The following is a 27586-nucleotide window of genomic DNA, read 5'->3' as shown; positions in this document are numbered from 1 at the left end:
GCAGGCATCCACGGGTCAGTAAGCTCTTCCCAAGCAGCAAACAATCACATTTGTCCCTGCCATGCTGAAGCACTTAGCACCACAGAAAGCAGAGAAATCCGGGCTGGGAAGGACTCCCAGGGTCAGCTCACCCAGTGGGTTTTCATGCTTGAAGGCCCCCCCAAGGTTTTCCAGTAGTGGTGCAGACCCCTGGATGGTAAATGGAAACCTTATGGTGGCAGGCTCATTCCACTCCACCACCTTCTGCCAAAGAGCCCCCAGGCTCCAGCAAACCACCAGCCCAAAACCGCTGCTCTTGACTATGCCCCTTTCTCTTCCCCTTCTGCCTCCCCTGAGCAAACCAAACAGAGATTAAAGGATTCCTGTGAAATGAGAGTGACACGAAACTGAGGAGGGAACATCTTCAAAGCAACCAAAGGAATAAAAAGTCTGTACCTAGCCCATTTGGGCAAATATTTCTCTAACCTGTTGCTGTCCTCTGGGGATAGCGACACCACATGTTTCCCTAGTGATCCAGTTCAGGCAATACCCAAGCCCTGATTCATAAGGCCATATTTATTATCTTTCTTAGAGACTACCCAAAATTTCCAGTGTTGTTGTTTAAGTCAGTCAATGACCTCTGATGCACAGCAAATTCAAAGAAGAGATTTTTTTATTTCTCTCCTTTTTGCGGTTACCTCATGTATTTGATGTCTGCAGTCCTGTTCCTCAGTCTTCTCTTGTCTTTAGACTAAACAAAACCTAATTCTTCCAGTCTCTCCGCAGAGGCCATGTTTTCTGGACCTCTGGTTGCACTCATTGCTCCCCCTCAGTGGCCTTTTTGCCTCTTGAAATGTAATTCTCAAACAGCAACCGCCTCTCCAGCTCACTGCATGAGTCAATGGCAGACAAGTCGGTGAAGGCAGAAGACACGGTGTCTATTTACCTTATCCACAGGGTCTTACTCACTGAGGGAAAATGAGTTCCTCCCTGTCACCACCTCTGCCTTGCCCTTATGTTCTGACATGTCACTTGTTCTCCATGAGCCCTCAAGGGCTCTTTTCTTCAAGAAGCTGATGTCCTCACGGTCGGGTGTGACTGGCATTCATGTTCCAGTGAGGAGGAGGGTCTCCTGCTCACCCACAAGGAACAACTTCAGCCTTTTCTTGGTGTCCTTGACAGTCCCACATCACCGTAGGCTCTCAGATTTTCATCTTGCACACCCATTCATTTTAAAACATTTCAGCTTTGCTTTCCTCCTGTCTTGAATTTCACCTTGCTGAGGACTTCACAATTTTCTTTAGCTCTCTCTTCCTGTGGCTCCTTTGCACTGGGACAACTCCAACTCGTGCCTTCAACAGTTTCTCTCTCAGGCTGCTGAGTTTTCTAAACTTCTTCCCCAGTTCCTGCTCTCCAGGGGCACTACCCCACCAATTCCCCAGCTCCTTCTGTGTTTTTGAAATCCACCTCAAACACCTGAGCACCAGAAGCACCTCTCAACTCCTAGTCTGAAGATGCACGTGCCAATTCAATAAGGTACCGCTCCAACAAACTCTACCCTTTGGCAAATGTTTGATAATCTCTCTGGAACTCCCACCTTACATCCCTTAACACATCCTCTTCCATGCCAGGAATAAGAAGGTGGCATCTGAAAGCTCAGGAGAGATCCAAACCAGTTTGAAAGTTACAGCTGGTTGTTCAAGAGGAGTCTCTTGTTTCTGCATCGAGGAGCTGACTTCTTCAGCACTTGGCCAGGCCCTGCACAAGCCCTATTCCTCAGAGAGTTGCAGAATTAGGAAGGAACCACAAGGAAAAAATGGCCAAAGTAAATCATGGCTGGGTAAAGCAAAAACCAAAATCCATGGCATTTTTACTTCCTGCTGAAAATTACAATCTCTCTCATAATGTGGTTGTCTGGGAAAAGTAGAAAGTTGGATCTTACTACAGCTAATAATTATTTGAATAAATCCTCTGCTTGTGCACTTCAAATGCAAATGGCACACTTTATTCATTTGGCAAATTGCATTATTCATTTTAATCCTATATAATTTTTGCAATTAGCAGCTGATTTTAATAACTAGTGCACTGTTACTTTTCCCCCCCCTTAATTTTTGTTATTCTTCTCTCTTTTCCATCTGCTAACTCTTTTCTTCTTCCTTCCTCCTTCCAAAATACTCTGCAACTTTTATAACAGCAAATTCTGTCACCTACCCAGGGACGAACAAAAGACCATTGTGTTCAATTTATCTTTTAATAGACTCCTTCCTCAAATACCTCACGGACTGCCAGTACTCCCTTCCAGACCCTGTCTCACACCCTTTTGAGTTATGAAAATGTTTGGGAGGGTCTTTCCTTTAGCCCAGACATTTTTCCACCCCAGATGATTGATAGCTCCCAGTTACCACTAATTACCCTATCAGCAGTTGGACATGAGCCTAGCCACAGTGCTCTTCCTCCAGAGGCCAGCAATGCATCCCTGTCGCTCGTTATCCTCTCCTTCAAGGATGGAACAAACTGACTAATTAGAGACACCATAAATTCTTCCTTCAGGCTCTTCCTGATGCATTGCCTTGTTTCCAAACAGAGCATGTGGAGGAGAGTGGGGCTGACGCTAGCCCTTTCAAAAGGAAAAATGCGATGGGGTTTATGAGCCTAAGTGGGTTTGTTCAGCGTGTTTTATGGAGCAGAAGAGGAGAGCTTTCATTCAGCCAACTCTAGCTGATGCTTTTTAGCACATCTCAAGCTGGAGAGGTTGGCTTGGCTACCCCATGCCCAGTGGGAGCCAGGCTGGGGCAGCATGCACATATGGAGACAACCTGCACTGGCTTACAGGGATAAAGCACTCACGCCTTCCCTTCCCTTACCTAGCATGAACTGTGCGTGCAGATCCCTTCCCTGCTGCCTCCGGTGCCAGCAGCAGATGCACAGCACACACTATGGAGAGAGCCATCCAAGCGGAAAGGCAAAGAAGGAACCCCAACCAACTGCTGCCTCCCGCCGAGCGTGGTCTGGAAGGCACCTGTATGCTCTCATCTTCCCAACATGGCAAATTTGACTCCGTAAGTTTGCTAAATTCTGTCAGGACTTCCATCTTGCTTGAGAGGGCAAGATTTTTTTCTTATTTAGGTATACAGGTAGTTATTTTTTAAGGTAGTGAGAGATCCCATTATAATCTCAAAAAGAAAAGAGAACACAAAGAAAATGGACAAGAAATACCTTCCCTTCTCCCCAGAGCAGAGAAAAAAATTACTTGGAGGAAAACCAAGCAAGTTTAGACATCAGTTACTCTGAAGCTCTTCCTGCCAGACAAAAGGAAAGGCCCTCAGGGCACGAGGGCAAAAGGGCATTATATTCAGAGAGAAGCTTCTCCAAAGTAAATGGGCCGTGTGGTACACCTGGTAAAAAAAAAGGCTGAGGCTCCTCAGCCACTGCTAAAGAGGCAAATTCTATCAAAACAGGAAACCCTCACTGTTCTAGAAAAGAAGAGAGCAAAGAGGAGGAGTGAGAACCAAGATCTGCAACAGCTTGCTGCATGGGAAAGGCACGTAGGAAAACCCATGTGGAGGAGGGGGGAATGGCTGAATGCATGCCAAACCACGCGGCGCATGCCCCACGCCAGCCCTCGAGCCAAGAGTCACATTTTTGTAGCTTCCCTTCCTAAAGGGCCCGAGAGCCACTTCCCATCACCGTCCCAAGAAACTCCAGGACCCTGCCTATTAAGATACAGTTTAGTGCAATAGCAGAGCATGGGGATCTATCCAGGATGGCTTCAGAATTCAGAGACAGAAATATTCACAACCACACCTGATAACCCCCACCTCCACCTGCTTCCCCAGAAAATAAGCATTTTCTCTAAGCACTCAGGTCATCCATAAGCAAGAGATCACCACACTCATCAGTTTGGGGTAAACCAATAAACACAAGGCTACACCTTTCAAAAAAAATGTACATTTATTTTCCCCTCTCCTCTCCTCCTGTTTTTAAACCCAGATTAAATCACATTGCACAGGGGAGGGCAAAGAGCCTCACAATAACACAGCTTCTCCCTGGGTTTCAGAGGGGTCAGAGGCAGGTACACTGCTCCCCGATGAGCAGAGGGCTGACACGTGGCTCCCTCGCTGTGGCCAGGGCAGTGCTACAGACCCGTAAGCTCTGTGGGTGCTTTTGGGGTTTCAACCTCCCTGTCATGTGTGTGGCACTTGTATATCATAGGGTCTAACGGGAAGTTAATCTGTAGGCAAGGGCTGCCATTTTGGGAGACATAACAACTCCCTCTTTGCTGCCAAAATTGCTCTAATAAGGAGCTAATATTTAAAACCTAAACAAAAAAAAAGGATTAAAAAAAATCCCAGCCCATTGTGTTCTTCAGCTCCGTTAGGGACGAGGCCAACACACAACTCCCAGCAGCTGCTGTTGCCTCCAGCAACATCTCCTCCCTGGGACAACAGCAGCAGATGACAGAGGAGAAGGACAAGAAAAGAGCAGCCACCAGGATCTGGCTGCATCCACCCAGTGCCACATTCCAGTACTAGGTTCAGCCTCTGGAAGAGCCCTCCCAAAAGGCCCTCTACCTGCTGCTGGCTGAGCCGCCCAGCAAGGGTAGCCTGGCGTGGATGGGACAGCTGGGTGGTCCCCAGCGAGGCGGACATGCTGCCCGGAGCAACACCAAATCATAATAAACAAGTCCCTCGCACAAAGCTCTGTCAGTTCAGATTCCAGTTCAGCTGATATAATCTTCATTTTCTCTTTGAAAGAAAGGAAAAAAAGAAAAGCAGAAAGAAGAAAACCCAACATCCTAAGGGAGAGGAGTGAGGCAAGCGATGGATTGATACTGCCCGTGTGTGCCTCAGCCCCCATGTGCTGTTAATCAGCTGCCCCCCGGGGAATACGCTGATTTAATTACCGCCTGCTTGCACAGCCCGGCTGCGATGCTGCTCACCCAAGACACTGCGTGAGGAAGAAACAGACACTGAGCCTCAGCAGCCAGGCTAGAACAGGATGGGCAAGCAGAACAGGAATCATCCCAGAGCTGGTTTGGGGGGTGAGGGGTTGAATCGGTCCAGGGAGCCCATGCAAGCGGGCTGCCACCCAATCCCTTATGTGCAAGAGGTAGATGCCATGGTAGGGCACATCACTGCCCCACCAGAGCCCTGGGCACTGCAGGGGAGATGGATGCATCAGGCTGTCACCTTCTATCTAAAACACAACTTTGTTTTGACGGGAAAACCAAAGACACACAATGGGAAACAAAGGGGTTTCCAGATTGGAAAAGGAAGAAATAGCCAGATGCAATAAAGGGCAGATGCCCAGTTACCAGGTGTCATGTCACAGCCCACTCCTCTCACCAGCTGTGTGGCACAGACCCCACACGTGAGCACATCTCTCCAACCCCTCTGATTGTCACGCTGCTGACATTCCGCAGGGTTCATCTGGGATGCTGGAGCATCACTCGAATGCAAACAAATATTTTCCAGGGCTTCTGCTTCACAATGTATTCATAATGTCAAAGAGACCGTGCACAGGGGGACACAGACCTGGTACAGCTCCTGGAAGGAGAGAGCTGCATCAAGTGCATCCCCCCTCAAAGTGACTCATGGGGCAGTCACTTCCAAGGGGCTGCAGCACAAGGTGTGGGTTGCTGCTGTCCCAGGTGGGGGGCATCCGGGAGCTTTAATAATTAATGGCCGTGCGCTCGCCTGCGAAGGCTGGCGCAAAAAGCATCACTGTGTCTTTAACAGCTGCCAGCGATGGGAAACTCATTGGAGTGTGTGTTCGGAGGGGAAGAAGGTTAAGATGATTAACTGGTGCTAACAAGTTTAGGATGTGGAAGAAGTATTTTCTTGGACGTCCATCAAAGAGAGGATTGAATGTTCCCCGGCGGAGGGGGGGCGGTATATGTTTAACAGATGAGGTTTCTGCCTCCCAGGGCCCGCCCAGCCCCGCATGATGCAACCTCTCCCTTTTAAAGGCTGACTCTGCCCCTGTTCCACCAGCGTACCTGCGGCCCCAGCCTGGCACGAGGGCCGAAAGGCGATCCGGGGGAAGGAAAGCCGCCCCTCCCCTCTTCCTGTTGATCTGCGTCCTGGGACACCCTCGGGCACCGGCGGATCAGCCTGGTCCTTGGTCCCCGTAGGGCAAAGGTGTAGGCAGATGCCCGGAAAAGCCAACAGGGAATCGGGTATCACCACACTGAAAGCAGAAACCTTGGAGAGGACGGCTCCTCAGGGGCCTCTGCATCCCACTGTGAAACCCCTCTCTGCCCCACCACAGGGACACCAAACCGAGCCATCCTGCCACTGGCCAGGCCAGCAACCCACTTTTCACCTCCCCATGGCCCTCGGGCCCATGGCAGCATCCAACATCGGCACCGAAGCGAAGTCCCCTCGCAAGCAGCTTCGGACGGAGCCGCTTGGCGCCTGCAAGGTCTCCCTGGGCCCATCGCGGGTATTTTCAGCGCTCCTCGGCGGCTGGCGGGCGCCCACGCTTTGCGCAAGGGGCTCGGCCGCCATCGGGCGCCGTGCCTGGCCGTGGAGCCTGGCGGCCGGTACGGCTCACCCTCATTCCTCGGGCCGCCGCAGAGCTGCCAGCATGGGCAGCACACGCGAGGCCCGCGTCGCGGGGCCCGGACGTGCGTCAGCGGCTGACGCAAACCAGCCCGGCCATGTGCACACAGCCCAGGCCTGGGGAAAATCCTCCGCCCCGGTAGCACGCTCGTGCTGAATCAAAGCCCTTGCATACAGTAGCAGCGCAGTGCGCTCTTCGGGTTTCCTCAGCCAGCTGGGATGGTTTTGCCTTGCTTTGTCAAGGCGCTGATTTATGCCCATATGTACCATATACATTGTGAGCACAGGCACGCAATGGTGTAAACACTTCTACCAAACATCTGTACGCAAACCCGTCAAACATGCAGAAGCTGCCTGCTGCAGCCCTCAACATGCGCCCCGGTGCCCCACAGGCAACCTGTCAGGCCCCAGCCTGCACGTGGGGTGCCATGTGCCACTGGATTGTTATTGAGACATGGACAGTAAAGGTCACACCGGGACCACTGCCTGATAAAAATCAGCACAGCCACAACGCTTTTCTCCTGCTCCAATCTGTGCTTTGGCCGGAGCACTTCACGGCGGGTTATCTGCTCCAAAATCTCCTTCCCATGCATTTAATCCCCAATGTCTCTCTCTGCACCATACCTTTGCCTAAGAAATAGGTTAGTTTATGCCTGGTTTTGCATGGGGAACAGCTGTCTCAAACAACCAAGGGCTAGGATATAACATTTGGGCCACAAGCACCGCTAAAGTTACTGCTTGTGTCACCAGGACTCATGCACACCTGAATACAAATGTTCACCTGTTTGCACCTTTGGGCAGAGCTCAGCCTCCAGAGAAAAAGTCCCATAACAATTCCATGTCTTTGGAGGAAATTCTTCCCACCTTCCATCCAGTTTAAAATTTTTAAAAAGCCAAAAATAAAAAGTTCAAAATATGAAGACATATAAAAAACAGAGAGGGGAGCCCTGGGGTGTACAGGAAGCAGGCCTGAACACAGCAAGGGGGAATTATCTGAACAAGTAGATGGGGGTAAATAAACAGGCCACCCTCTTGCAGAGCACCACTGTTCCAGGGCACATTCCCTTTTCAATGCTTTGGCTGTTTCTAAGCGTATTTTGGATAAAGAGGGAAAGGCCGAGGTGTTTGCCATCCTAACTCTATTGCATGGTAGCACCACAGGGATGCTTTGAGCCCTCCAACCATTTTGCAGCACAGGCCACGCTCACAAACGTATTAATGGCTTACACAAGCCCTCCCTTACACAAGCCCCTCCTAGTCTGCACTCAGGCAACAACTGCAGCTTAATTAAAATCAATGAAATGCTCCTTAATAAAGTCAGTTTAAATCCCGAAAGCAGACTAAGCCGGATGAGTTGATGCTTAGAGGTTTAAGGAACATCCTTTCTCCCTCTTCCTGTCCCTCAGCCACGGATGTGGCAACATGCAGGTGACAAAAGCCAAGGCTGGGGTGACTCCTCAAGCCGCTCCAGTTACGAGCACAGCAGCCTACATGTTCAGAGAAAGAGAGTTAAGTGACCAAACAAACTATTTGTTTGGTTTTTTCCTGAATTGTTCATCCCCATTTATTCATAACTGCTCACAGAATCCATGGAATTCATTGTGTGGTTTGCATCTTCAAAACAAATGAAACAACAGTATGTCTAAACCAAACAAACCCCAACCCAAAATACAGCCAGCAGCCCAGGGCGCATGAGCAACTTTCCAGGCTGAAGTGTGTATATACTCCAGAGGGCCCAAAAATGTGGATGGGGGAATATATCTAAATTTCAGGGAATAATAGAATTCCCAGGGAAAAAAGGAGGGTAGTATTTGAGCAATGGTTATACTGCAATTTTTCTTCCAGATGTGCTAGGGGGGCGGCGTGCCAGAGAACCCCATTTTCTGTCACAGCAACGCGCTGCCGTGGCTGCAGCGCTGCCGGACGCCCAGCACAGCAGCCCAGGCACTGCTCCCTCCACATCCCGGCTCTCTGGTCAGCCCTGCCACGAGGGCTTAATCCTTCCAAGGGAAAACACAATTCAGAGAGCCCAAAGCTTCTGGCAAGGGGCAGCTGCTTGAGACAGAAGTCCTCTTTTCCAATTTTTTTGTCAGCGCTTGTCAGAAAGCTGCGTTGAGGCACTTTCAAAGCGGAAAACACCTTTTGCACAGTCAGCATAGAAAGCCACGCTGACTTACTGTCCTCAAAAGGGGTGAAATACAAAACCATAGCATTTCAACCAGTTCAATGCACCTCCTGACAGTAAGGCCACGGGGCCAAGGGTGTTCCATTGCACCCTCCCACCTCATCCCCCTCATGGCTCTGAGCCAAGGCCACTGACACAGCTTGTGGCTGCTGGTGTTTAAATAGCTGGAGCTGACCTTTCCACACCCTCACCCCACTCCAGGGATCCCAAACACCTCCTTCACCTCTTGGAGCTCACCAGTGTGTTCATGTTTTTAATCTCATGGGAGCCCTGGAGCAGCATTAAGACACTGGCACAGGTTGCCCAGAGAAGCTGGGGCTGCCCCATCCCTGAAGTGTTCTAGGTCAGGTTGGACAGGTCTTGGAGCAACCTGGTCTAACAGAAGGTGTCCCAGTCTGTGGCAGAGGACTGTAACTAGATAATCTTTTTAAGGTCCCTTCCAACTCAAATCTATCTATTATCTATGATTCTGTGATCTGTCCAAGCAGCCCCAGCCAGCTGAAAAAAGATCACGTTAAACATGACAGCGAGAAAATATAAAAAGCCATGGCAAGAGATGGAGCCCCCCGGCTGGGATGTGGGGAGAAGGCAGGACTTGGGCACTGTCTCCCTTTTTGGCTCATCTCCACAGAGATGTCTGGGGAGAAGATACAAATCCCAAGTTAGAAACGGATGCATCCACTTGGATACAACATCCTGCCTGTCTGCTGCAGGACCAAGGCTCAGCCCACACTGCCCAGGAGCCTCCCCTTGCCCCAGCCATCCCCACCAACCCCTCATTTGCTGCCTTACCCAGCATTTTTTCCTTCCTCTGCACCTGTCTGTGAGGACAGGTACAGGTTGGGATGTGGGAAATCCGCTTCCCATCAGCTGGCCCCACTGGCTCTGGGTGTCACATCCTGGGTGGAAGCCAACAGCCCCACTGCAGCCCTGTTTCTTACTGGCCACGTCCACCAGCTGCCAGTGTGTCAAGGGGTCTGGACAGCAGAGAATGGGTGCAGCCAAGAAGGAGAGCAGAATGCCTGGACTGAGTATGTGCATCAAGTGGCACACGTCCCCTGGGTGCAACTGGGGCCACAGCTGCACCTTGGCTCCTGCAAGCTTCCCTGCAAGAAGGGGAACAGCAGCAACAATTTTGAGTTGCAGTATCTGCTGCTGGTATTCCTGTGAAGTCAATTGCAGATGAAGGGTGGGGCAAGCAGCCTTCTCTGTGCCCCACGGCGGGGCAGATAGGAAACGCGGGTGAAATTTTGTATGAGAAGAAATGCCCAGGGGACATTCCTTTGCAAAGCCTCAAAGACATTCCGGAGAAAAGCTCAGTTCCTGGCCACTGCCAAAATTCTTGCAGCTGCCTCACACCATCCCTCCAAGCCCCTGTAACAACAGAAGGTACACTGGTTTGTGGAAGGGCTATGCAACCTTCCTCCGACTGCCAGTGCCGGTGCCTGGGAGCTGCCTCCTCCTGCAGCCCAGGTCCCTCCTCTGCCCCCGAGCGCTGCCACAGGGAGGGATGGAAAAGTCATTGAGCATCCCTCTGAGCTGCTTCCCTGCTTGCATGGCTGACCGCCTCCAGCACCGCAGGCTCCCAACCTGACCAAGGAGAATCCGGACCAAAACAAGCACTGTGGAGGCAGAGGGAAAGCAGCCAGCCTTTTTTTCTTTTTTTTTTTTTAAAGGGATATTGAAGACCAGAGCAGAGAGCCAGCACAGTGAAAAACAGCCACGTGGGGACTGTGAAAATCAGAGCTGAGGAGAGGAAGATGGGAAAGGTCTAATAAAGAGAGTCACAATATATAAAATACACAAGCGCCCACCTCCACCAGGAAAGCTGTGGGAAGGGATTGTGGTGTAATCCCTGGCTGTTTGAGGCTGCTCGGGCAGACACAGTCTGGATCTGCAACTGGATCAAGATTAGACCAGGAAAGCTTAGATTTTTTTGCCCTGTCAACCTGAAACAAAATGTTTTCCCCTTGCAGCATTTTTTTACTACATGGAGGAAATTAAGGGAGGTCAGTTGGCTGTAAGAGGATCCTCCAGCCTCAGGTAGCTCCTGACCACATCCACACACCATATGGAAAAGCATCTGCTCAGTCCCAGAAAAATTCCCCAAGTCATATCTATGCATTCAACAACCTCAGACCAAAACAAGTGTGAGCCCCCTGCCCACCCTTGGCCCCATCCCCAGCAGAGGGTCTGGGGTTGGAGAACAGCTGGGTGCAGTCATTGCTGCCATTGAGGTTTGTCTTGTCCAACCTGTACAAAGTTGTCCCAGATCTGTCTAGCAGTAAGTGGAGACAGAAGGAATGTCAGAGGTTATCTATTGAAGGGAGCAAAGTCATTAATTACCCAGATAGGTTATGTTAAACTTGAGGGCTGTGTCCTCATCACCAAGACACTACTGGAGAAGCCCACTGCGACCTCTAAACTCAAAAAACACAATGCCAAGGAGCAACATCTCATAGGTAGTCACACCCAGCCCAAGTGATCTGAAGTAGCCACTTTTCAGTCAAATGAAACTTTTATTTCCTTATCGTTTGCTGAAAATACAGCTGTGCTGTTTTCCTGACCATGTTATTTCTAGAATCCTTATCACACACTCTCAGATAGCCACAGCACAGTCACACACTTCACAATCTTCTTTTTCTCCTATTCCCAGCTTTTCCCAACCATTTCTGTTCAGAAGCTCATCTGTGGCAATGGGTGACACGGCCCTGGACCTCCACATCCGCACTGAACGGGTCAGCAAATGAACTTGTCTTCCTTTTCCCCTTCTCTGCCATGCAGGGACCTGACTCACACTTAGGGATGAACTCAAATGTCACTTCTGATAAACATTTATTTTGCTGAGGAGTATGGTGTGTTTATGGGCAGTGAAGTGGGCCAGTGAGAAGCAACGGGCATGCGCCAAGTCTTGCAACATCTTGACGCTTCTGAATACCTTGGTCTCCCGCAAAAGTCATCTTGTCTGGTCCTTGGGGCATTTTAAACACCAGGGGGAAAATGCACGGAGGAAAAGGATTCCCAAGGTCTTGTGCTGGAAGAGACGCCACGCTGAAACGTGGTCAGGTGGCCTGCATTGCACCAGCCTGGAGACCAAAGGGAAATACCCTGGAGCAAAGGGTCTAAGAGGAGACAACAGCTGGCTGAAGGTGCCCTTGTTTCTGTACTGCTCCAATCCAACCAAAGCCTCACCTGCCACAACATCAGCTTCAGACCACGGTTTCATTTCCCTCAACAGATTAGCTGATGGGTGGGGGACAATTTTATATAGAGTCTCTGTATCCATAGAATATTTGACAAAGACAAGCAAGTTTGACAGGTAAAAAGGAAGCCTCAATCCTTAGGAGACATTTATTATAATTGTCCTCCTGAATCAAAGCTGTTATTCAGCAATACCATGAGCTTAATGGAACGAATGGGCACCTAAGATTTATGAGAAATCCAGCACAGATTGCTGCCAAAGCTTCCCAAGGGATGAGGGTATCTGTAACCAAGTGTTACGATCTCGATGCTGAAATACCTGGGTGATTCATCTATCACACAAATGGCGAAGGAGTGATATCCAGATGGCCTCAGAAAGGAACTAATATCTTTTTTTCTCTGCTCTGCACTCAAGTTCAAAGTTTCCTTCTTCAAGTTGGTTCAGAAACACCAGGAGGACATTCACTCCTGTGGTTTTATGGCATTTATTTGTCAAGCCCAGGCAAGAACCTAAAAATGGAGGAGGGCTGTGATTTGTGTTCCCATTGAAGGGAAAATGTTGGTATTTAAAATGAGCTTAACTCCGGTTTGATATGCTCTTTTGAGAAATGATACTTAGAAAACATTTCATTTGTACTATCTTTCAAATTTAAACCGGAATTGCTCCTGTTGTTTATTTCTGGGACTAAAAAGAAAGTCAAACAGTCCTGATCTGGACTAGTCAAATCAGGCTTTTTTCCAATGTTCTACAGTTCTAGATCCTGGATTTTAGTTCTTTTCCACCACAAACGTGTAGAGCTTTAACTCTTGCTTTTACAAGCTGTCGTGCTGCAAATTCATTTCATTCTGGCAAGAAACTATGTCTGTACAAGCCTAAATACAATGATTTTGAGACCTTACCTTCAGCAAAGACAACCCCTTTGTAATTTTATCCACCCTTATCCCAACTGTTGGCCACATTTAAATACCCTTTGTTAAGCACACTGCCAGATACTGTCACACTGGGCACGGAGGAGAGCCAAAGGGGAAACAGCCGAAAATGGAAATGCTACTTTCATGTCCTCATCCAGACATAATTTTCCCTGCCACCTTCTTTGCAAAACGAGCTTCAGTCACCCAGTTTGAATATACAGATTCAAATTCTCCCAGAACTTGAACTTTGGATGTGAGTGGTAGCTGGCACTTCTGTATTTTTTTCTAGTCAAATGTATCAAAAGACAATGAGGAAGGCTGAATGATTCATACTCATGGAATGAAATGCCATTCACAAACGTTTTTTCCATAGCAATTTGTCACTTATTGTATTGAAACCACTTCAGAAGATGTGTCTCAAAGAGCCTTTTGATATTAACATGATTAAAACCATCATGCAATTAGGCAATCCCATAATATTTCTGTATGTTATATGAGTGGGACCTCAAGTGACCACTTCATCCAAGCCCCTCATAAATGGCTGCTTCTAGCAGAAGGCTGTTAATCCTGCAACATGCCTCAGATAGCTGTAGAACACCAAGGAATTCAAATCTTCTTACCCTGGAGGCATTTTGGCTAACCAAAATTCAGCTTTGGTGTTGGATCTACGTGTCTCAAACCTTCCAAAATCAGGCAAGAAAGATGCACTTCCCAAGAGCCTCTCTGCCCACTTCAAAACTGATATCTAAAATCAGAGGGAACACTGGCCCTCCAGATGTGTCCTTCTCTACTGGCTATCTGGACATCCACCTGGATGTCTACCCCTTTTCCTGTTGCTCGTGTCAAGTGTTGGCACCCATGTACAAACCAGACTCGCTGCCCACATCCCTGTATCAATTTCCTGTATTTGAGCAAACTGTTATGCAAGTACACAAAACTTTGCATTCACACAGGAGACTGCGTTAAAAAAATCCTCCAATGAGATGTAGACAGAAAATCTTTTGTCACTTTCCACAGCGCCAGCTGTCCCAGATCCCTACCTGCCGGGCAGTCGCATCGCTGGTGTGTGTCTCGAACTTCTCGATGTCTTGGCAAGTGGAACTTTAATTTCTGCCAAGAGAGGAAAAACAGAAAAAGGATTAATTTATACCATTGAAACCAAAGCCTCAAATTCTTGAAAAAAGTGGAACTGGGAGGGGATGCTGCCCAAGTAGAGATGGGATAGACAGGGCAGAGCAGTTTGGGAACGAAGAAAAGCAATAAAGTTCATAGCCCTTAACTAGAAATGCAGGGTTTGATTGAAAGCAGGCTGAGGGAGTTTCGTAATGGCCTCCAAATGTGGTCCTCCTGACAGGCATTACAAAACCAAGAGCCGGCAGTGGCAAATAAATTGGTGACTGTGTCCTCGTGACAAAGCCACATTTCTCAGAAGACCCACTCAGTGGGCAGAAAATGAAGATCTGAAGCAGGTCCTCTTCCACCCTGCAGCACATTCCTGATGTTCTTGGAGACACCTGGATGGACAGAAGGGTCCCACTGCGAGATTGGGGCTGAAGATGAACTGAAAACACCAACGGCATCCCCTAAAATCTTCAGACACTGTGAAACTTAATTTTTCCCCCAAGGGCAGAACACAACAAAACCTATCAAGAGCTTCCACAAGGTGGAATTTTGTCAGAATGTGCATTTCATATATGAGTTTGGATTTCTAATGGTGCCAGCATGCCAGTCTCCTGCACTCTGGGCCCATCTGTGTCTCTCTTGAAGAGCAAATAAAGTCCACCTGCGGTCACTGCATCTTCTCTCACTGGGAACATCAACAAAATCGACAAAATTAACCCACATCCTCAGAAAAATGTGCTCCGGGGGTAGCATCCTCACCACTCCTCACAGACTTTATAAAATAACTGTAATTTAGTGAAGAAAATGCAAATCAATCCAAATAGGTTATTCATTAATGCCTGCGAACCACACTTGGTTAATGATTTGAGACCACTGAGCTGCTGGGGTTCCTAAGCTCTGGAATCACTCTCTCTTCCCTCCTAACCTTCAAGCCCAACTTCCCATCCCTGTTGAGCCTTCCTATTTTTTAAACTACTTCACAAGTGGGCCAATATTTCAAAAGAAATAGCCTTACATAGGACACAAAAGAAGCCCAAGATCATACAGAAATTGTTTTATTTTCACAAGTAATCGAGCATCTTCCTGCAAGAAGGCATCAGTTTGGGGAAAAATTCTTTCAGAGAAGATAAAAGTAAATCAACTTGTTTCCGCCTGGGATGAAGGAAGGCAGAATTGGCTGGAACATTTCCATTTATTTTTACTTTGAAAGGACTGGCTTCCTCATTGCAAGCCAAAAGAGTAACGGTTGCTGTGACTGACTAGAAATTAAATATTTTCGGAGCTTTATTTTGCATGGTAGATTGAAATGTTTTGATAGCAAGATGATTTGATGGCAGGGTGAGGAGAGGGTTTGAGGCAAGGAAAATTGCCAGTTCCCATAGAGCATTTCATTGGTGTTTACCTTCTCAGTTAAAAGCACAGATATTCTGTGAATTTCTGCACTTGGGCACGTTCCCATCCTGCTGCCACCCCAGATGGCACAGCTCTGCCCTGCAGCACTGCCTGCCTTCTAACTGCAAGTGGTCAAACATGGGCACAAGTAGGACAGCAGAGCCTTTCTTTGGATACTCACACTGGTATGTGGACACACACAGCCCCACTCCCATCTACGCGTGTGCCAACCAAAACGTCTCCAACACCAGACTGCCACATTTGGGTGGTGCTCCCATGTTTGGGAATCGGGCTCAGACAAGGAAGGGATGATGGTTTGCAATGGCAGGAGCGGAAAGCCATTTCCTAGCCAACAAGGGTCCAAACACCCTGCATGCAACAGGGGCCTTTACAGGACACGAATCTGCGAGGAAGCATGGAACAGATCCCTGCCCCACCAAGTGCAGAGGCACCGGAGAGGCTGTAAGGGGGAATGGCCGAGTTAGGCTGTGCTGCAAGAAGCCCTGGCTGGGTTGCTGTGCAGGCTTACAAAGAGAGGAGCAGCATAACTGGACAGGGAAGTGATGACCCAGCAGGACTTGAGCATGACTGGGAACGGAACAGGGCTGATAACATTTCCCTGAGGCTTTATCTGCAGGGTCAAGGTACTGGAAAGACCTGGGACAACTGAAATAGCCTTCTCAAGGACAGGGGCCCCTGGGGAGGGAGGTGTGGGTGCTGCTGGGCAGGCTGGAGCACAGCCCTGTGCACCATGAGCATGCAGCCATCACTCACTTACCAGCATTTGGACATTCTGCCCCATCCCTCATGTCTCCCTCAAGCCCAAGAGCTCTGCACATCCCTGGGGAGTGCAAAGGGCAGTGGTGCCATGGGACTGCTCCCCTTTAGTGGGAGGCAAAACCTACCAGGGATTTAGGAGCACTTGGTGTTCATTCTCCTGCACTGTCTATTAAACAAACACTGCCACAGAAAAAAATCCTTGCCTCTTGGAGACCTCAGTTCAACTTTGGGTGGAGATGGCAAAACAAAACAAACCCCCCAGCCTTTTCTGCTTCCCTCGTTTCCACTGTGCAAAATATTGCCTGGTCCAACACAAGAAGCTGGTTTTGTTCAGGAGAGCAAACCAAATGTACTTCCCTCTAAAAATGTCACTTCCAAGAGAAAATTTTCATTCCAGGCAATAGAAAAGCATTCAATTTTAGGGCAGGATTAGCTTCTGTAAACAAAATTTAAAAAGAAGGTTGTCTCTGGGAATCTAGTGTTTGCAATCTCCTCCCTGGGATCTGGGGGATTTTTTTCACCTAGGGGATACCTGGAGCCCGTAACATCAAGAGCAGCAACAGGCTGCCTCCCAGAAAGGTTGAAAACACTTCCTGTGCGGGGGATTGCTTTGTCAGCAGAGCCTGCTCTCGTCTGTCACGTTATCCAGTGACATAACAGCTGCATCTTCCCCCTGCACCACGGCAAGTGGCTGAAAAAAAGCCTTTGCCAGCGCTGGAGCCACAGCTGATCGCCCCTGGCGGCACCTCTGTGGGTTCAGGGAGCCACGGCACATTGCTGAGAGCGAGGAAAGGGAAAATCCCGTCTGCAAGAGGGCAAGGCCAGGAGGGTCATGCTGAAACACCTGCTGGGAATGGGCACTAAAGTCAGCACGGGCTTTTCCCATGGGTTTTGTTAAAAGCGTGACAGGACGGGGCTGACCTGGGTGGACAGAGCAGCGACAGCAAGACCACTTCTGGCATTAAAGGACTGTGCTCTCCTAAACCTTGCCTGTCTGTTTTGGATGGGCACTTGAGATTAGGTGAGAGGGAGGGCACTTCTTCAAAGGGGGCAGATTAATAGCTCTTTAGCATTCCCAGTTGTTTGCAGTCACCCGGGGAGGTGAAATCATTTCCCACCACTATCTCCAACAGCTAAGAGAAACACATTTTAAATAGATAATCTATTACAACCATCAGGAGGATTTCAGGGGTGGGTGGTTTTGTAAACTCTCATTGTTTTACCTCCAATTTCCCCGTTTGTTTTTTTTTTTTAAAGGCCCAGCTCCTGGAATGATGGGACCATGTGGCACAAAGCAAAAGAGAGAAGTGAGTCCTCCCAGATGGAGCAAAAAGCTTGGAAATAACACCACCTAGGTAGAGGGATTGCAAGCAGCTGAAAGGAAATGCAACTGAGCTACCAGAGAAGCTGAAAGAAAAAAATAGATCCCCTGATTGTGGGGCAAAGAACACTAAGCTAAAGATGTAAGCAGGGGATGCTTAGAGCAAGCTTGCAGACCCTAGGAAACAACTGAGCAGTGTGCTTTGAGATACGGAATAAAATGAGGGGGGGAAATGCTTCAAGTCAGGAGGGAAAGAGCTTCCTGGTGTCCCTCCTTTGCTTGCACAAGTAAGGAAAGAGTTCCAGGGAAATGAGACTATTGGGAAAGCAGTGAGGATCAGCTCCCTCCCCATTCACAGGCACACTCCTGAATCCCTTAAGAGTCACTGAAACCACAACAAACACCTTCAACACAAGCCCCTGAGAAGGCTGAGGAGCAGCTGATCTTCCCCCAGGGTGCACAGGATTACCTGCTGCTGCATCACACATACACATTTCTATCTCTACAAACTCACAAATTCTGGGATTTCTTTTTCCAAGCAACAGCACTGAATCCATCTCATTCTCCACCCTGATGAGTTTTTGGCAAGTGAAATAGCACCAAGTGTTACCTAGCATGGAAAAGGACCTCGTTTTCTTCTTTGGAAAGCTTTGCCTCTCTTGCAAATGCCACTAGTGAGTTTATTTGTGCTCCTTGTATGATTTTATGATGTCTCATAAACGCAGAGGAATTCGAACTCCTACGTGGAGTTAAAGTTCTCCCTGTACTACCTGCTTCTGGCCCATTCTGCACAGATGCTTTTACAAGAAAACCTAGTCAATTTGAGTCTGGTAAAAAATTCCCCTGTGGTATTCGCCTACACCAGGCAGAGGTTTCCACAGTAGCAAATGAAGCACTGGTCAGGCTGCTTCTGGGAAAGCATCTGCCGCCCTCTCCACGCTCCTCCTAAGCTGAGATGGAAACTCTGCCACAGCCAGCCACCAGTGCTCAAAAACCAGGCTCTGAGATGGAGAAAACATCCCCACCAGCTGCCTTAAAATTAACATCTTAACCAACCCAGCTCCTCTCCCTGCCACTCTGCTTTATTTTTGCATGTCTAGAAGAAAGGCCTCTCAAAGGACTTTGGCAATTTGCACTTCTCAGTGCAATCTGTACAGTATCCCGTGCAGACCCTTGGGAACACCCAGGGCACACCTGGGCACACTCATGGCCCAGACTCGAGGGCATTACACACTCCAGCTCAGAGCAGTACAGGTTTTGAGCATAACCTTAGAGCTCCTCCATCAGCCCTCACAGACTTTACTTATTCACATCCCTCCAGCTCATCTTCACAGCCACCAGAGCTAGAAATGTGCTGTGTCTTCCTCCCCACCTCTAATCAGCTTTTTCTAAAGCTGGGTTCCTTTAAAGCTTTGCTGTTTTATTTTGTGATGGATTCACTGAGCTGGCAGCTGTGAAACCCATTAAGGTTGAAACACCAGGAAACGGTGAGGATGTGGCAATGAGAGGCGGCGAGGGTCTGAGCAGGGGGAGATGAATATCCCACTTACACGTCCATCACAGCAAACCCATCTGCAGCCCCTCTCCCCCACTCATGGTCAGCACAACTTATTTTTCTTTCCTTACTTTTTTTCTCCCATCCTTTCCCCGTTCCCTTTATCTACCTTGTTTTTCTCCATCCTCGCCCCTCACCAGTCAGTCCTGGACCCCACTTCAGACACAATGAAAAGGAAGACCGGAAGGATTTCTCTTTCCTAATCAAAAGCCTCATATGCCCCCCACCATCTGTCCACCAGCAGCCCCTTGCCCTGGACCTCGAGCTGCTTGGTCCGTGCCCGTGCCTCTGGCTGAGTGTGGAGGTCTGAGGTTTAGATGCTTAGGAGAAGTGGGCAGCACAGTTGGCAAGGGGGTCCTCCCTGGGGGACAGAGCCCTCCTCCCCCACGGGCATCAGACCTTCACAGGTATAAAGGGACAGGAGACATGGGCCAGGCGTCCTTCCTCCTCCACCGTCTCCAGCGCCTTCCTCCAAGCCCTTTTTGAAGCTGCAGCCCAGGATGGAGCTGGTAACCCTGGTGGTACTCAGGAGCAAGTGCTGGCCCCTCAAGCTGTCCTTCCTGTCCTACGGCTGGTCCCCACACAGGCTGCAGTGGGGACTGTGGCCACCCCCCCCCCAGGAGCACAGGAGGGGCTGCTCAGGAAACAGGGGTGCTGCTGGGCACATGGGCATCATGAGACCCCCATTTCCTCGCTAAGCCGAGCTATATAAAGGTGTAAAGGTGTCGCTGCCAGCAGAGCCAGCAGGACACAGGGCCATCCGGCCCCAGGCACCATTCCCGGGAGGCACTTCTCAAATCTCGGTAAAGATCAACGTCGACTTCCCAGCAGACTCATGCCAGCAGCAACAGAGGGATTGTGCACTATCCCTTGCCTGGTGGCAGGGAAGGAGTCCCTGCATGAGAGTGCAACCACAGGGCACAGATCCAATCACCCGCAACGCTTCTGCCGCCCCAAACCCCGTTTTAAAGTAGGATATTGCCCCATGGACCCTGTCTTTCCCTTATTCCTCATCCTAAGAGGCAACTCAAAACCGTATCCTTCAGCTCCTGCAGTGTTTGCTAACTCAAGGTTCACAGCTTTTGGCTGCACAGCCCAGCAGATCCCAGGACTGCTCTCACAAGACCCATAAACAGAAGCGGAGCCTGTCAGCTGTAGGTTTAAATTCCTCACCACAGACTTTCACTGCTCCTAGAAAGCAGGAGGGGGTCCACGTCACCCCAGGTGCCAGGCGGCACTGCCCAAGGCAGGTCCCAGTAGTCAGCACTCTGTTCATCCCATTCCTCACCTCATCTGGCAATAACAGCCCAAAAGAGATTTTTTTTCAGCTACAAACAGTTTTTGGGCTAGCCCCAGGGATCTCTCCAGCATGACTCAAGCCAAAGCTAGAGATAACAGAGAAAAGGAGAGGTGGGTGGAAATGGCTCCAGCCCTGAATTTCACCCCCAAGCCTTTCCTAGAGCTGTGGGAACAGGTCAGTGGGGACCTGTCTGGAGAGTTCAGAGACATGAGCCACCATCTGCTCCCTGACACATGTCAACACCACTTCAAAGCCCAACAAGGCAAGGAACACTCATCGCAGCCAGAGTACAGGAACACAGACAGCCCCCAGCAGCATCAACACAGCAAAGTAAAAGGCGTCAGCAACAATAATCTGCGCTTTTGGGCCCTTTTTATTGACCTGCTGAAGCCAGTAGCAGCATCCCCCCATCACCAGAGGAGAGCTCACAGAGTCCAGTGGAGTTTGGATGGGACTCAAGTGAGTAGAATGCAGCCATATGCTCTGCATTGATGCCCGGGCAGTACCAGAAACCATCCTGGCAACACCAGTGTGTCTCATTTTCCTGAGCCAGGAGCTGTGGAAGGGATCAGGGCTGGTACAGCAGCAATACCAGCCCATCACAACATTGGTGTGCTTGCAATTACCTCTTCCCATAGCCATGCTGGCTGCGACATGCCTTACCTATCCCCCTTCCGGGGCTCAAACCCATGCTGAAACCCCAGGTTTAACCTCTAATTCTAACTCTTTCAGCATGAAGGCTCCTGAAGAGAAGGGCTGGAGGTTTTTGCCTCCCCAGCAGGATCAGGGTTGAGGTTTTCCTCTTTGCAAAGTGCAGGCTTCAGCTACAGCGTGGGCTGAGAAGAGAGAAGTAAACGCCAAGCAAGTTTGAGAGGTGGGAGGGACCTGAAGGAACAGGGAATTCAACCTAGCAGCAGCATCACTCGTGCAGAGATACATTTCTAAGAAAGGGGGAAAAATGGATAATGTGACAATGCAAACATGCATATGCCTAAAACCTATAATACTATAAACTCTACATGCAAAATGAAAGAACACTGACCTCATTGAGCAGTTGGTCAACTCTTCCCAAAATAGCTGTCTCCATTTGGTCTGCTGAGAGCCAGGCAGGGAGCTGTGTGGGTCTGTCTGCTTCCAAGTGGGACACCCGGGACTGCAGATCCGAGGTCCGAAAGTACAGCAGGAGGCTCAGCACCAGAGAGAGCAGGGACACGCCGGGCAGCCCCGAGCCCAGCAGGAGAGGGAGGCGGCAGCATCTCTCCCCATCGCCGGTCCTGGGGGGAGCCACACACCCCCTGTCAAAAGCTGCTTCGTCGACGCCTTTCCAGCTCTTCTCCTCCAACATTCCCTCCCTGTCCTGAGAAACAATAAATAAATAAATAGAATAAATAAAGCTTCGCTCCTACTCCAAGATGCACAATCCAGAAGGCATAGAAAAAGAACGTCGAAGGGAATCCCGGTGCCAGCAAATCACAAGTGACAGCAATAATGACAAAAGTACATGGGAGGGGGGGTGTCTTTAAAAAATAAAAACAAACCACACACACATAAAAGGGGTGCAGAAAAAAAAGGGATCCAACTGCAGCAAAGAGTGCGAGGGGGGGGAAAATAATCTGATCAAGATTTTTTTTTTCCTCCTGTATTTCAGTCTTTTGGTTCGCTGGTAGGATTTTGATTCTTTCTAAGCTGTCAGTTTCAGTTCCTTCGCAGACTGGCCAGGAGCTCGCACATGAAAGTCCCCATTAGAGAGAGGTAATTCTCAGCTGCTCCGGCGACGTTGTGCTCTGGCTGATCGTGGCTCCCCTGTAACATGACACACTCCCTCCGAACTACGGGGCTGGGATGAGCGAGCTGCGCGGCTTCCCAAAGTAACCTCCTCTGCTCGCCCTCTCTCTCCACCTCTCCCTTGCTGCATGATTTATTTATTTATGCAAAGCGCCGGGGTGGGATCGGGCAGTGGGACGCCCCTGTCCCGCTCGGTCCCCAAACCACCTCTCCGCCGCCAGTCCTTCCCTTTGAAGTGACTCTCGCCGAGGTTATTTATAGTGGCAGGAAAGAGATTGTAAAGCAGAGGCTGGGCTCGCACCAGCCTGCGTCTTCCTTTCCTCCAGGCAGCCGAGAGCACTTTATGGGATGGTACAAAGGGGCTGTCGCGTCCCCCACGCGGATCCTGGGGCAGCCCTGAGGCTCCGGCAGTGGGGGATTTGGACCCCGACATTCTGACGAGAGCAGCCAGGCAGGGTGAGAAGCAGAGGGAAACATCTGGAAACAAGAGCTGGCAGCTGAGGGCTCTGCAAGGAACAAGCGAAGGGCAGCAGGGAGAAACACCCCAGGCAGGCAGGCTGCAGTGGGAACATTTGGGGCCTGATTTGGGGGTACAGCCTGCCAAGGGTGTTCAGAGGAACCAATCTGCTGAGGCCCTCTAGTGAAGCAGAACTTCCCATCATCTCCGTGTCCCATCAGGCACAGGGCACCAGACAGACAGACAATCCCCCTTTGGCAGGGAGCAGTCTCCCCAAAACGTGCCGTAGGGCAGCTCCGAGCCATGCGTCTGGGAAACAAAGCCTCCTTCTGTTCTTCAGCAGCAAGGGAGGGCCACCTCTCCCAGTTTTTCTGAGCATAACATACAATATTTTATCCTCCAGGGTGACATGCAGGCTCTGCTGAGCCCCTGCCTGTCTGTCTGTCCATTCTTTCATCCTCTCCTTGAGCACGCTCAGCAGTGAAGCAGCACAGAGCTCACCGTGGTGCACAGTCATTAAAAGCCAGGCAGCAAATTGGTCTCTTAAAATCTGGCTCCCTTGTGGCTCTTTTGCTGTCATTTACACGTTTTAAATGAAGATTTTGCGTGCAGTCTGTGCTGGAAATTAACTGGCAGAGAAAACTCATATTCATCTCTGGCCTGGTCTCTGTTTCAGGGGGCTGGAAGAGACAGACCTTCTGGGAGCAGGTTAACGCAAGCACGAGCTGTTTCTCCTCCACCAGACAAACCCTCGGAGGGCCCGGTAGCACACAGCCCCAATTCTTTGGATGGCCTCATGCCTTTCACAGCCACTCGCTTCCCAAAATGGGGTTTTAGCGTCTGCGAGGCAGGAAATCCTTTCTTTATTTCTTTTAGTGGGTTTCTTGTCATCTCACTGCTCAGATTTGCGGTGCTGTTCCGGCACACGGGGAAAACACCCCTCTGATGGCTGCAGCCTTTCAACAGTTTTTCATATGAGCGGGGCAGAGATGTGTAACCCACAGACACGGCGCACAAAGGGTGTCTATTCGTGCAGGAGGTGCAGCCACCTCGGTCTCCTACCCCCTGCCCAGTCTCCCCCTGTGTTAGCAGCCTGCTTCTTTACAAAAGGAAAAGAATCCTTTGAGGCCCTGGCTCCATGGGAGTTACCCAAGATACCACCTGCAATCACAGCAAATAAGTAGACACAGAGAAATGAAAGGGAGATGCCTAGAGGCTGATGATACAGTGCTTGAGAAGCAGAGATCTTCTCAGGAAAATACCAGTTATCAACTGGTGCTGAGTGTGCTGGAGAGTGCTGCAGTACACTACCTAACACTGGGGTTGAACTACTGATGACTGCAGCTACCTGCCTGTCTTATACAAAGTTTCTCCTCAGGCTGTCTCCCTTCCCTTTATACCAACCTAAGCGCTGAAATCACAAAAACGCACCCTTTAAGCTAAAAATGGAAATCTGCTGGGTGTCTACATCTCTTTTCCCCCCGCTGGCTGGGGAGAGCTCTCTGCTCTTTTGCGCTGGTTTTTGACACAGATCCTGCAGTCCAGACACGAGCATCGCCTGAATGACTCTGTAAGTGCCTTTTCCTGCCTCCCCACCAGCCCCTCTCCAGCTGATCAGCTCATTTAGAGGGTATGTCATAGCTGCTGCAGGCTGGGGAGCTGCACTCAGACGGGTTTCACACAGAAGCCTTAGCTGCAGATGAGCAAGAGGGTAATTTTTCTATCCATGAGATATTACGGAGCCCTGTCACCCCATGCCAATAGAGATGGACTAATTCAGCCACAAATCTGAGCCAACTGTGCATGTCGAGTCTGCAGCACTGCTCAACAAAAAAGCTGCCTCCAGAGACAGGCCTGGCATCTCAGCAGGATGTGGAATCACCTCAGCACTCCTTGAGTTGAGCACAGCCCAGACTTCAGCTCTCTCAACGGCCTGAGAGGAGGTGAGCGCTGGCCTGAAACCAGTCCTCCTGCAAGTTCGTGAGTCTCAAAGCTGGTTGAGTAGAAACAAATACTCACTTGCAATCAGGAGTGATTTCACTGACTAGTGACTCTCAGAAAGCCCTGCACACACTGAGCTTGAGGCTGCATCCCTCTTTCCTCAGGGAGGTTGATGATGCTCCCTGTAAGCACACACTTCCATCGCTTCTAACAGGTCTTCCAGGGTGTTTAAGGACCTCAGCACAAACATGCAAAGAACTGGAGCAAACAGAACTCACATACAACCTCCCAAAGCAGCCAAAACTCCCCTGTACAATGCAAAAGTTTCACATCTAGCCCATGGCACTGGGTCAATTGATCAGTTACAAGCAGGTGTGGCAAGACTCCAGCTGGGTCAGTCTCAAGCTGGCACAGGCACTTTGTCTTTCTCAGGGACGTCAGTGCGTGGGCAAAGCACCTCACAGAGTTTGCCCAGCACTGCTCTGCCACAGACACACAGTGCTCACAATGCGTGAGGATTCCTCATGTGGCACAACATGCTCTCACTGCAATAGACCATAAACTCTCTATGACCCAAGGCAGGTACTGTGGACATGACCACTCCATGCCACAGGCCAGAAATGGATAGAGCTGGGCATGGATGAGGTTCTTGCTTCTATGAGCATAGTTCAAGCCAGCCAGGTATCTACAACAGGTCTTCACCTGTAAAGGGATTGGTAACAGCAGCAGGCTTTCCTCACCTTCCTTCACTTAAAGACAGCCTTCCATTAAAAAAATAACATGTCCTTCCTGTCACTAACTGGAAGTTGAAGCCAGCAGCCTGGAGATGCCATGTGCTCTGTCCTGCCACTAATCTTCCACTTTTCAGACTATTTACTAGGGAGAAAAACACCACCCCAGTTCTCTTTCTCTTTCTGTTCTTCTGCTTTCCCCCTCCCCCCCGCAGGAAACACGGGGGTCTTGGTGTGCTCGAACCAGCCATTAACTAGCAGCCGACATCTCCAGCTATTGTAAATATATTAACTCAAGGCCTTTCGCTGCATTTATTAGACTCAAGAACAACATCTGGAAACAGATGTTTTCTGAGCAGAGAAGAGAGAAGGAAGGAGGGTAACACAACAAGGGGGTGGGAAGGACTCTTGCAAGTGGAAGTACATGGTCTGCGGACCATGCCTTTGCAAAATGCTGCTCAGATGGAGCACTGCAAGGGGCTGAGGCAAGCGCAGCCACAGCCCTCCAAGGCATGGCAGTGAGAGTGGAACATCTTAGGGGGGCTGCCTGACAGAAACAGCAGTGGGGGAATAGAAAAACTCACCTCAGCTTTCAGGGCCCTTGTGAGGAAAGGTCAGAACACTCACACAAATGGGACACTGGGGCAGAGAGGTTTAGGGGGTTTTTCCTTTCCTGGTCATGGACCTTCCCAATCCTCAGCTGCTCTATATCCCAGAGGCTGGCAGGCTTGTAGTGGGACAATGTCACCTCCAGAACAGTTTGGCAGCATGTGCCACGGGGCCCATAGTAGGCAAGGTCTAGGGCTCCCACAGTATCCTGTCTGTCCCAAGCAGCTTGTTCTCAAAAGGCAAGCAGAGTGGAAACCTCCCATCCCAGGAACTCTGAAGGACCAAGGGGTCCTGCTCTGATGTGGAGTCTTAATGTCATGGCTCAAATTTAGACAATATTTAGAAAATTACACAGTGTTAACTAGGCACAAAAAGCAAGCATGCACATGCATACTTAAAAATATATCTCATGGCAGTATTGTGAAACTCCATGCTCAGCTAGATGCACTTTGGCTTAGGTACCAGAGATGCCTAAGGTACAATGGAGGTCTGAGATCAAAGCTTCCCTGCATTTCTTTTGCGGGAAATGCAGTTTTACACACAGACATACCCTCGCTTTTTATTAAAATAAAGCCCACAAACAACTCCAAAAACTAAAACAAAAAAACAAAACCCCTAAGTATTTTGTCATTTTTAACCTCAGGTTCACAATGGGTATCTCCACACCCTTGTCTCCCTGAGATGCAGTTACACATACTTTGCAAGTAAGGTCAGGAATATTGAGTATTACCTACCTAATTTGGTATTTGTTTATAGGAAGTATTAAGTGGCCTATGGAGCAGAACAATTCCCGCCCGAGGAGCTGCTCTAACCCATTGTGGAGTTATAGAATAAAGACACATTTGATCCTTTGGGAAAAGGGTTATGAAAATACATGGAAAAAAATATACTGTCCATGCATAGTAATATCATGGCTGTTTTCAATCACTTGGTCTCCTACAAAACAAAAGGGCTCACTGCACAATATGAACTCCTAGCACTGGTAGCAGCAAAGGAAGGAAGCAAGAAGCAAAGTTAGTAGTATCTGGTTAGGATTTTATATTTTCATAACCCTAAAATGCCTGAGCTCATCGTGGCCTCCCTCCCAACAAAGCCAAACTGGCTTTGTGCAGCTGCAGTGCTGGGAACCTGTCCCCAGAGCTGTGTGAGAGCAGTCAAGCAGAGCTGAGCTGTGTCCAGGGTGGGAGCCTGGCCACCAGCAGCTCCCGCAGAGGTTGTGTCACAGCTTCCAAGAGAGGATGGAGCAAACACAGGTTTTGCACAGTTTGGGGCCACCCCATCTCTCACACACCCCGCAGAGGGAAGGCTTTGCTGGAGGAAAGCAGAAGACAGCAAGTGGTGGACACACAGTTAAACTGCCCACGCTTGTCCTTGTGTTTTCAACTAACCTCTCACCTTTTGTTCAAGTGGCTCTGAGCAAACCAGGCTCTGCACCCTTCTTCATGGAGGAACTTTTTTCTCACAGCAGAAGCCCTTCACAGCCAAGAAGCAGCTCACAGGAAGAAGTTTTATTTCTTTGCAGCAGTTGTTTGGTTTTTGGTTTGTTGCTGGGCTTTTTCTTCCTTGTTTGGAGCTGATTTTTAATTTTCGGTGCCAGTGGAGTCTGCAGAGATGGTCATCTCTGCTAGGCTGTTTTTAACTGTTATCGTGGTGCCTGCAGAGCCTGGGTGGGGAGGAGAAGTTAAATTAAGAACAACTTTGCTACAAATAAGACAAGAAAAAGCATCCATCCCTGCAGCACTATTCCCCAGTA

At 49.5% G+C, this 27586-nt stretch overlaps 1 protein-coding gene across 15 annotated transcripts in view; it reads right to left on the bottom strand.

Annotated features, from left to right (window-relative positions):
- The window catches only part of COL13A1 (collagen type XIII alpha 1 chain), a 101503-nt gene extending 74206 nt beyond the window's left edge, over nt 1–27297 (bottom strand). For 6 of the 15 annotated variants that reach the window (XM_038140825.1, XM_038140823.1, XM_038140833.1 and 3 more), the window contains exons 1-3: nt 21856–22326; nt 21353–21667; nt 13881–13950 (exon numbers count right to left, since the gene is read on the bottom strand). In XM_038140825.1, the coding sequence (XP_037996753.1) occupies nt 13881–13950; nt 21353–21655 (373 nt within the window). In that variant the 5' untranslated portion in view covers nt 21656–21667; nt 21856–22326. Of the gene's footprint in view, nt 1–13880; nt 13951–21352; nt 21668–21855; nt 22329–27228 lie in introns of those variants that run through there. The other 9 variants (XM_038140826.1, XM_038140829.1, XM_038140827.1 and 6 more) reach the window with 5 other exon arrangements.
- Between the last annotated feature and the right edge of the window lie 289 nt (nt 27298–27586).

The sequence above is a fragment of the Motacilla alba genome, chromosome 6 (genome assembly GCF_015832195.1).
Source record: "Motacilla alba alba isolate MOTALB_02 chromosome 6, Motacilla_alba_V1.0_pri, whole genome shotgun sequence".
Lineage (NCBI taxonomy): Eukaryota > Metazoa > Chordata > Aves > Passeriformes > Motacillidae > Motacilla > Motacilla alba.
This window is presented reverse-complemented; position numbering and strand designations above follow the sequence as displayed.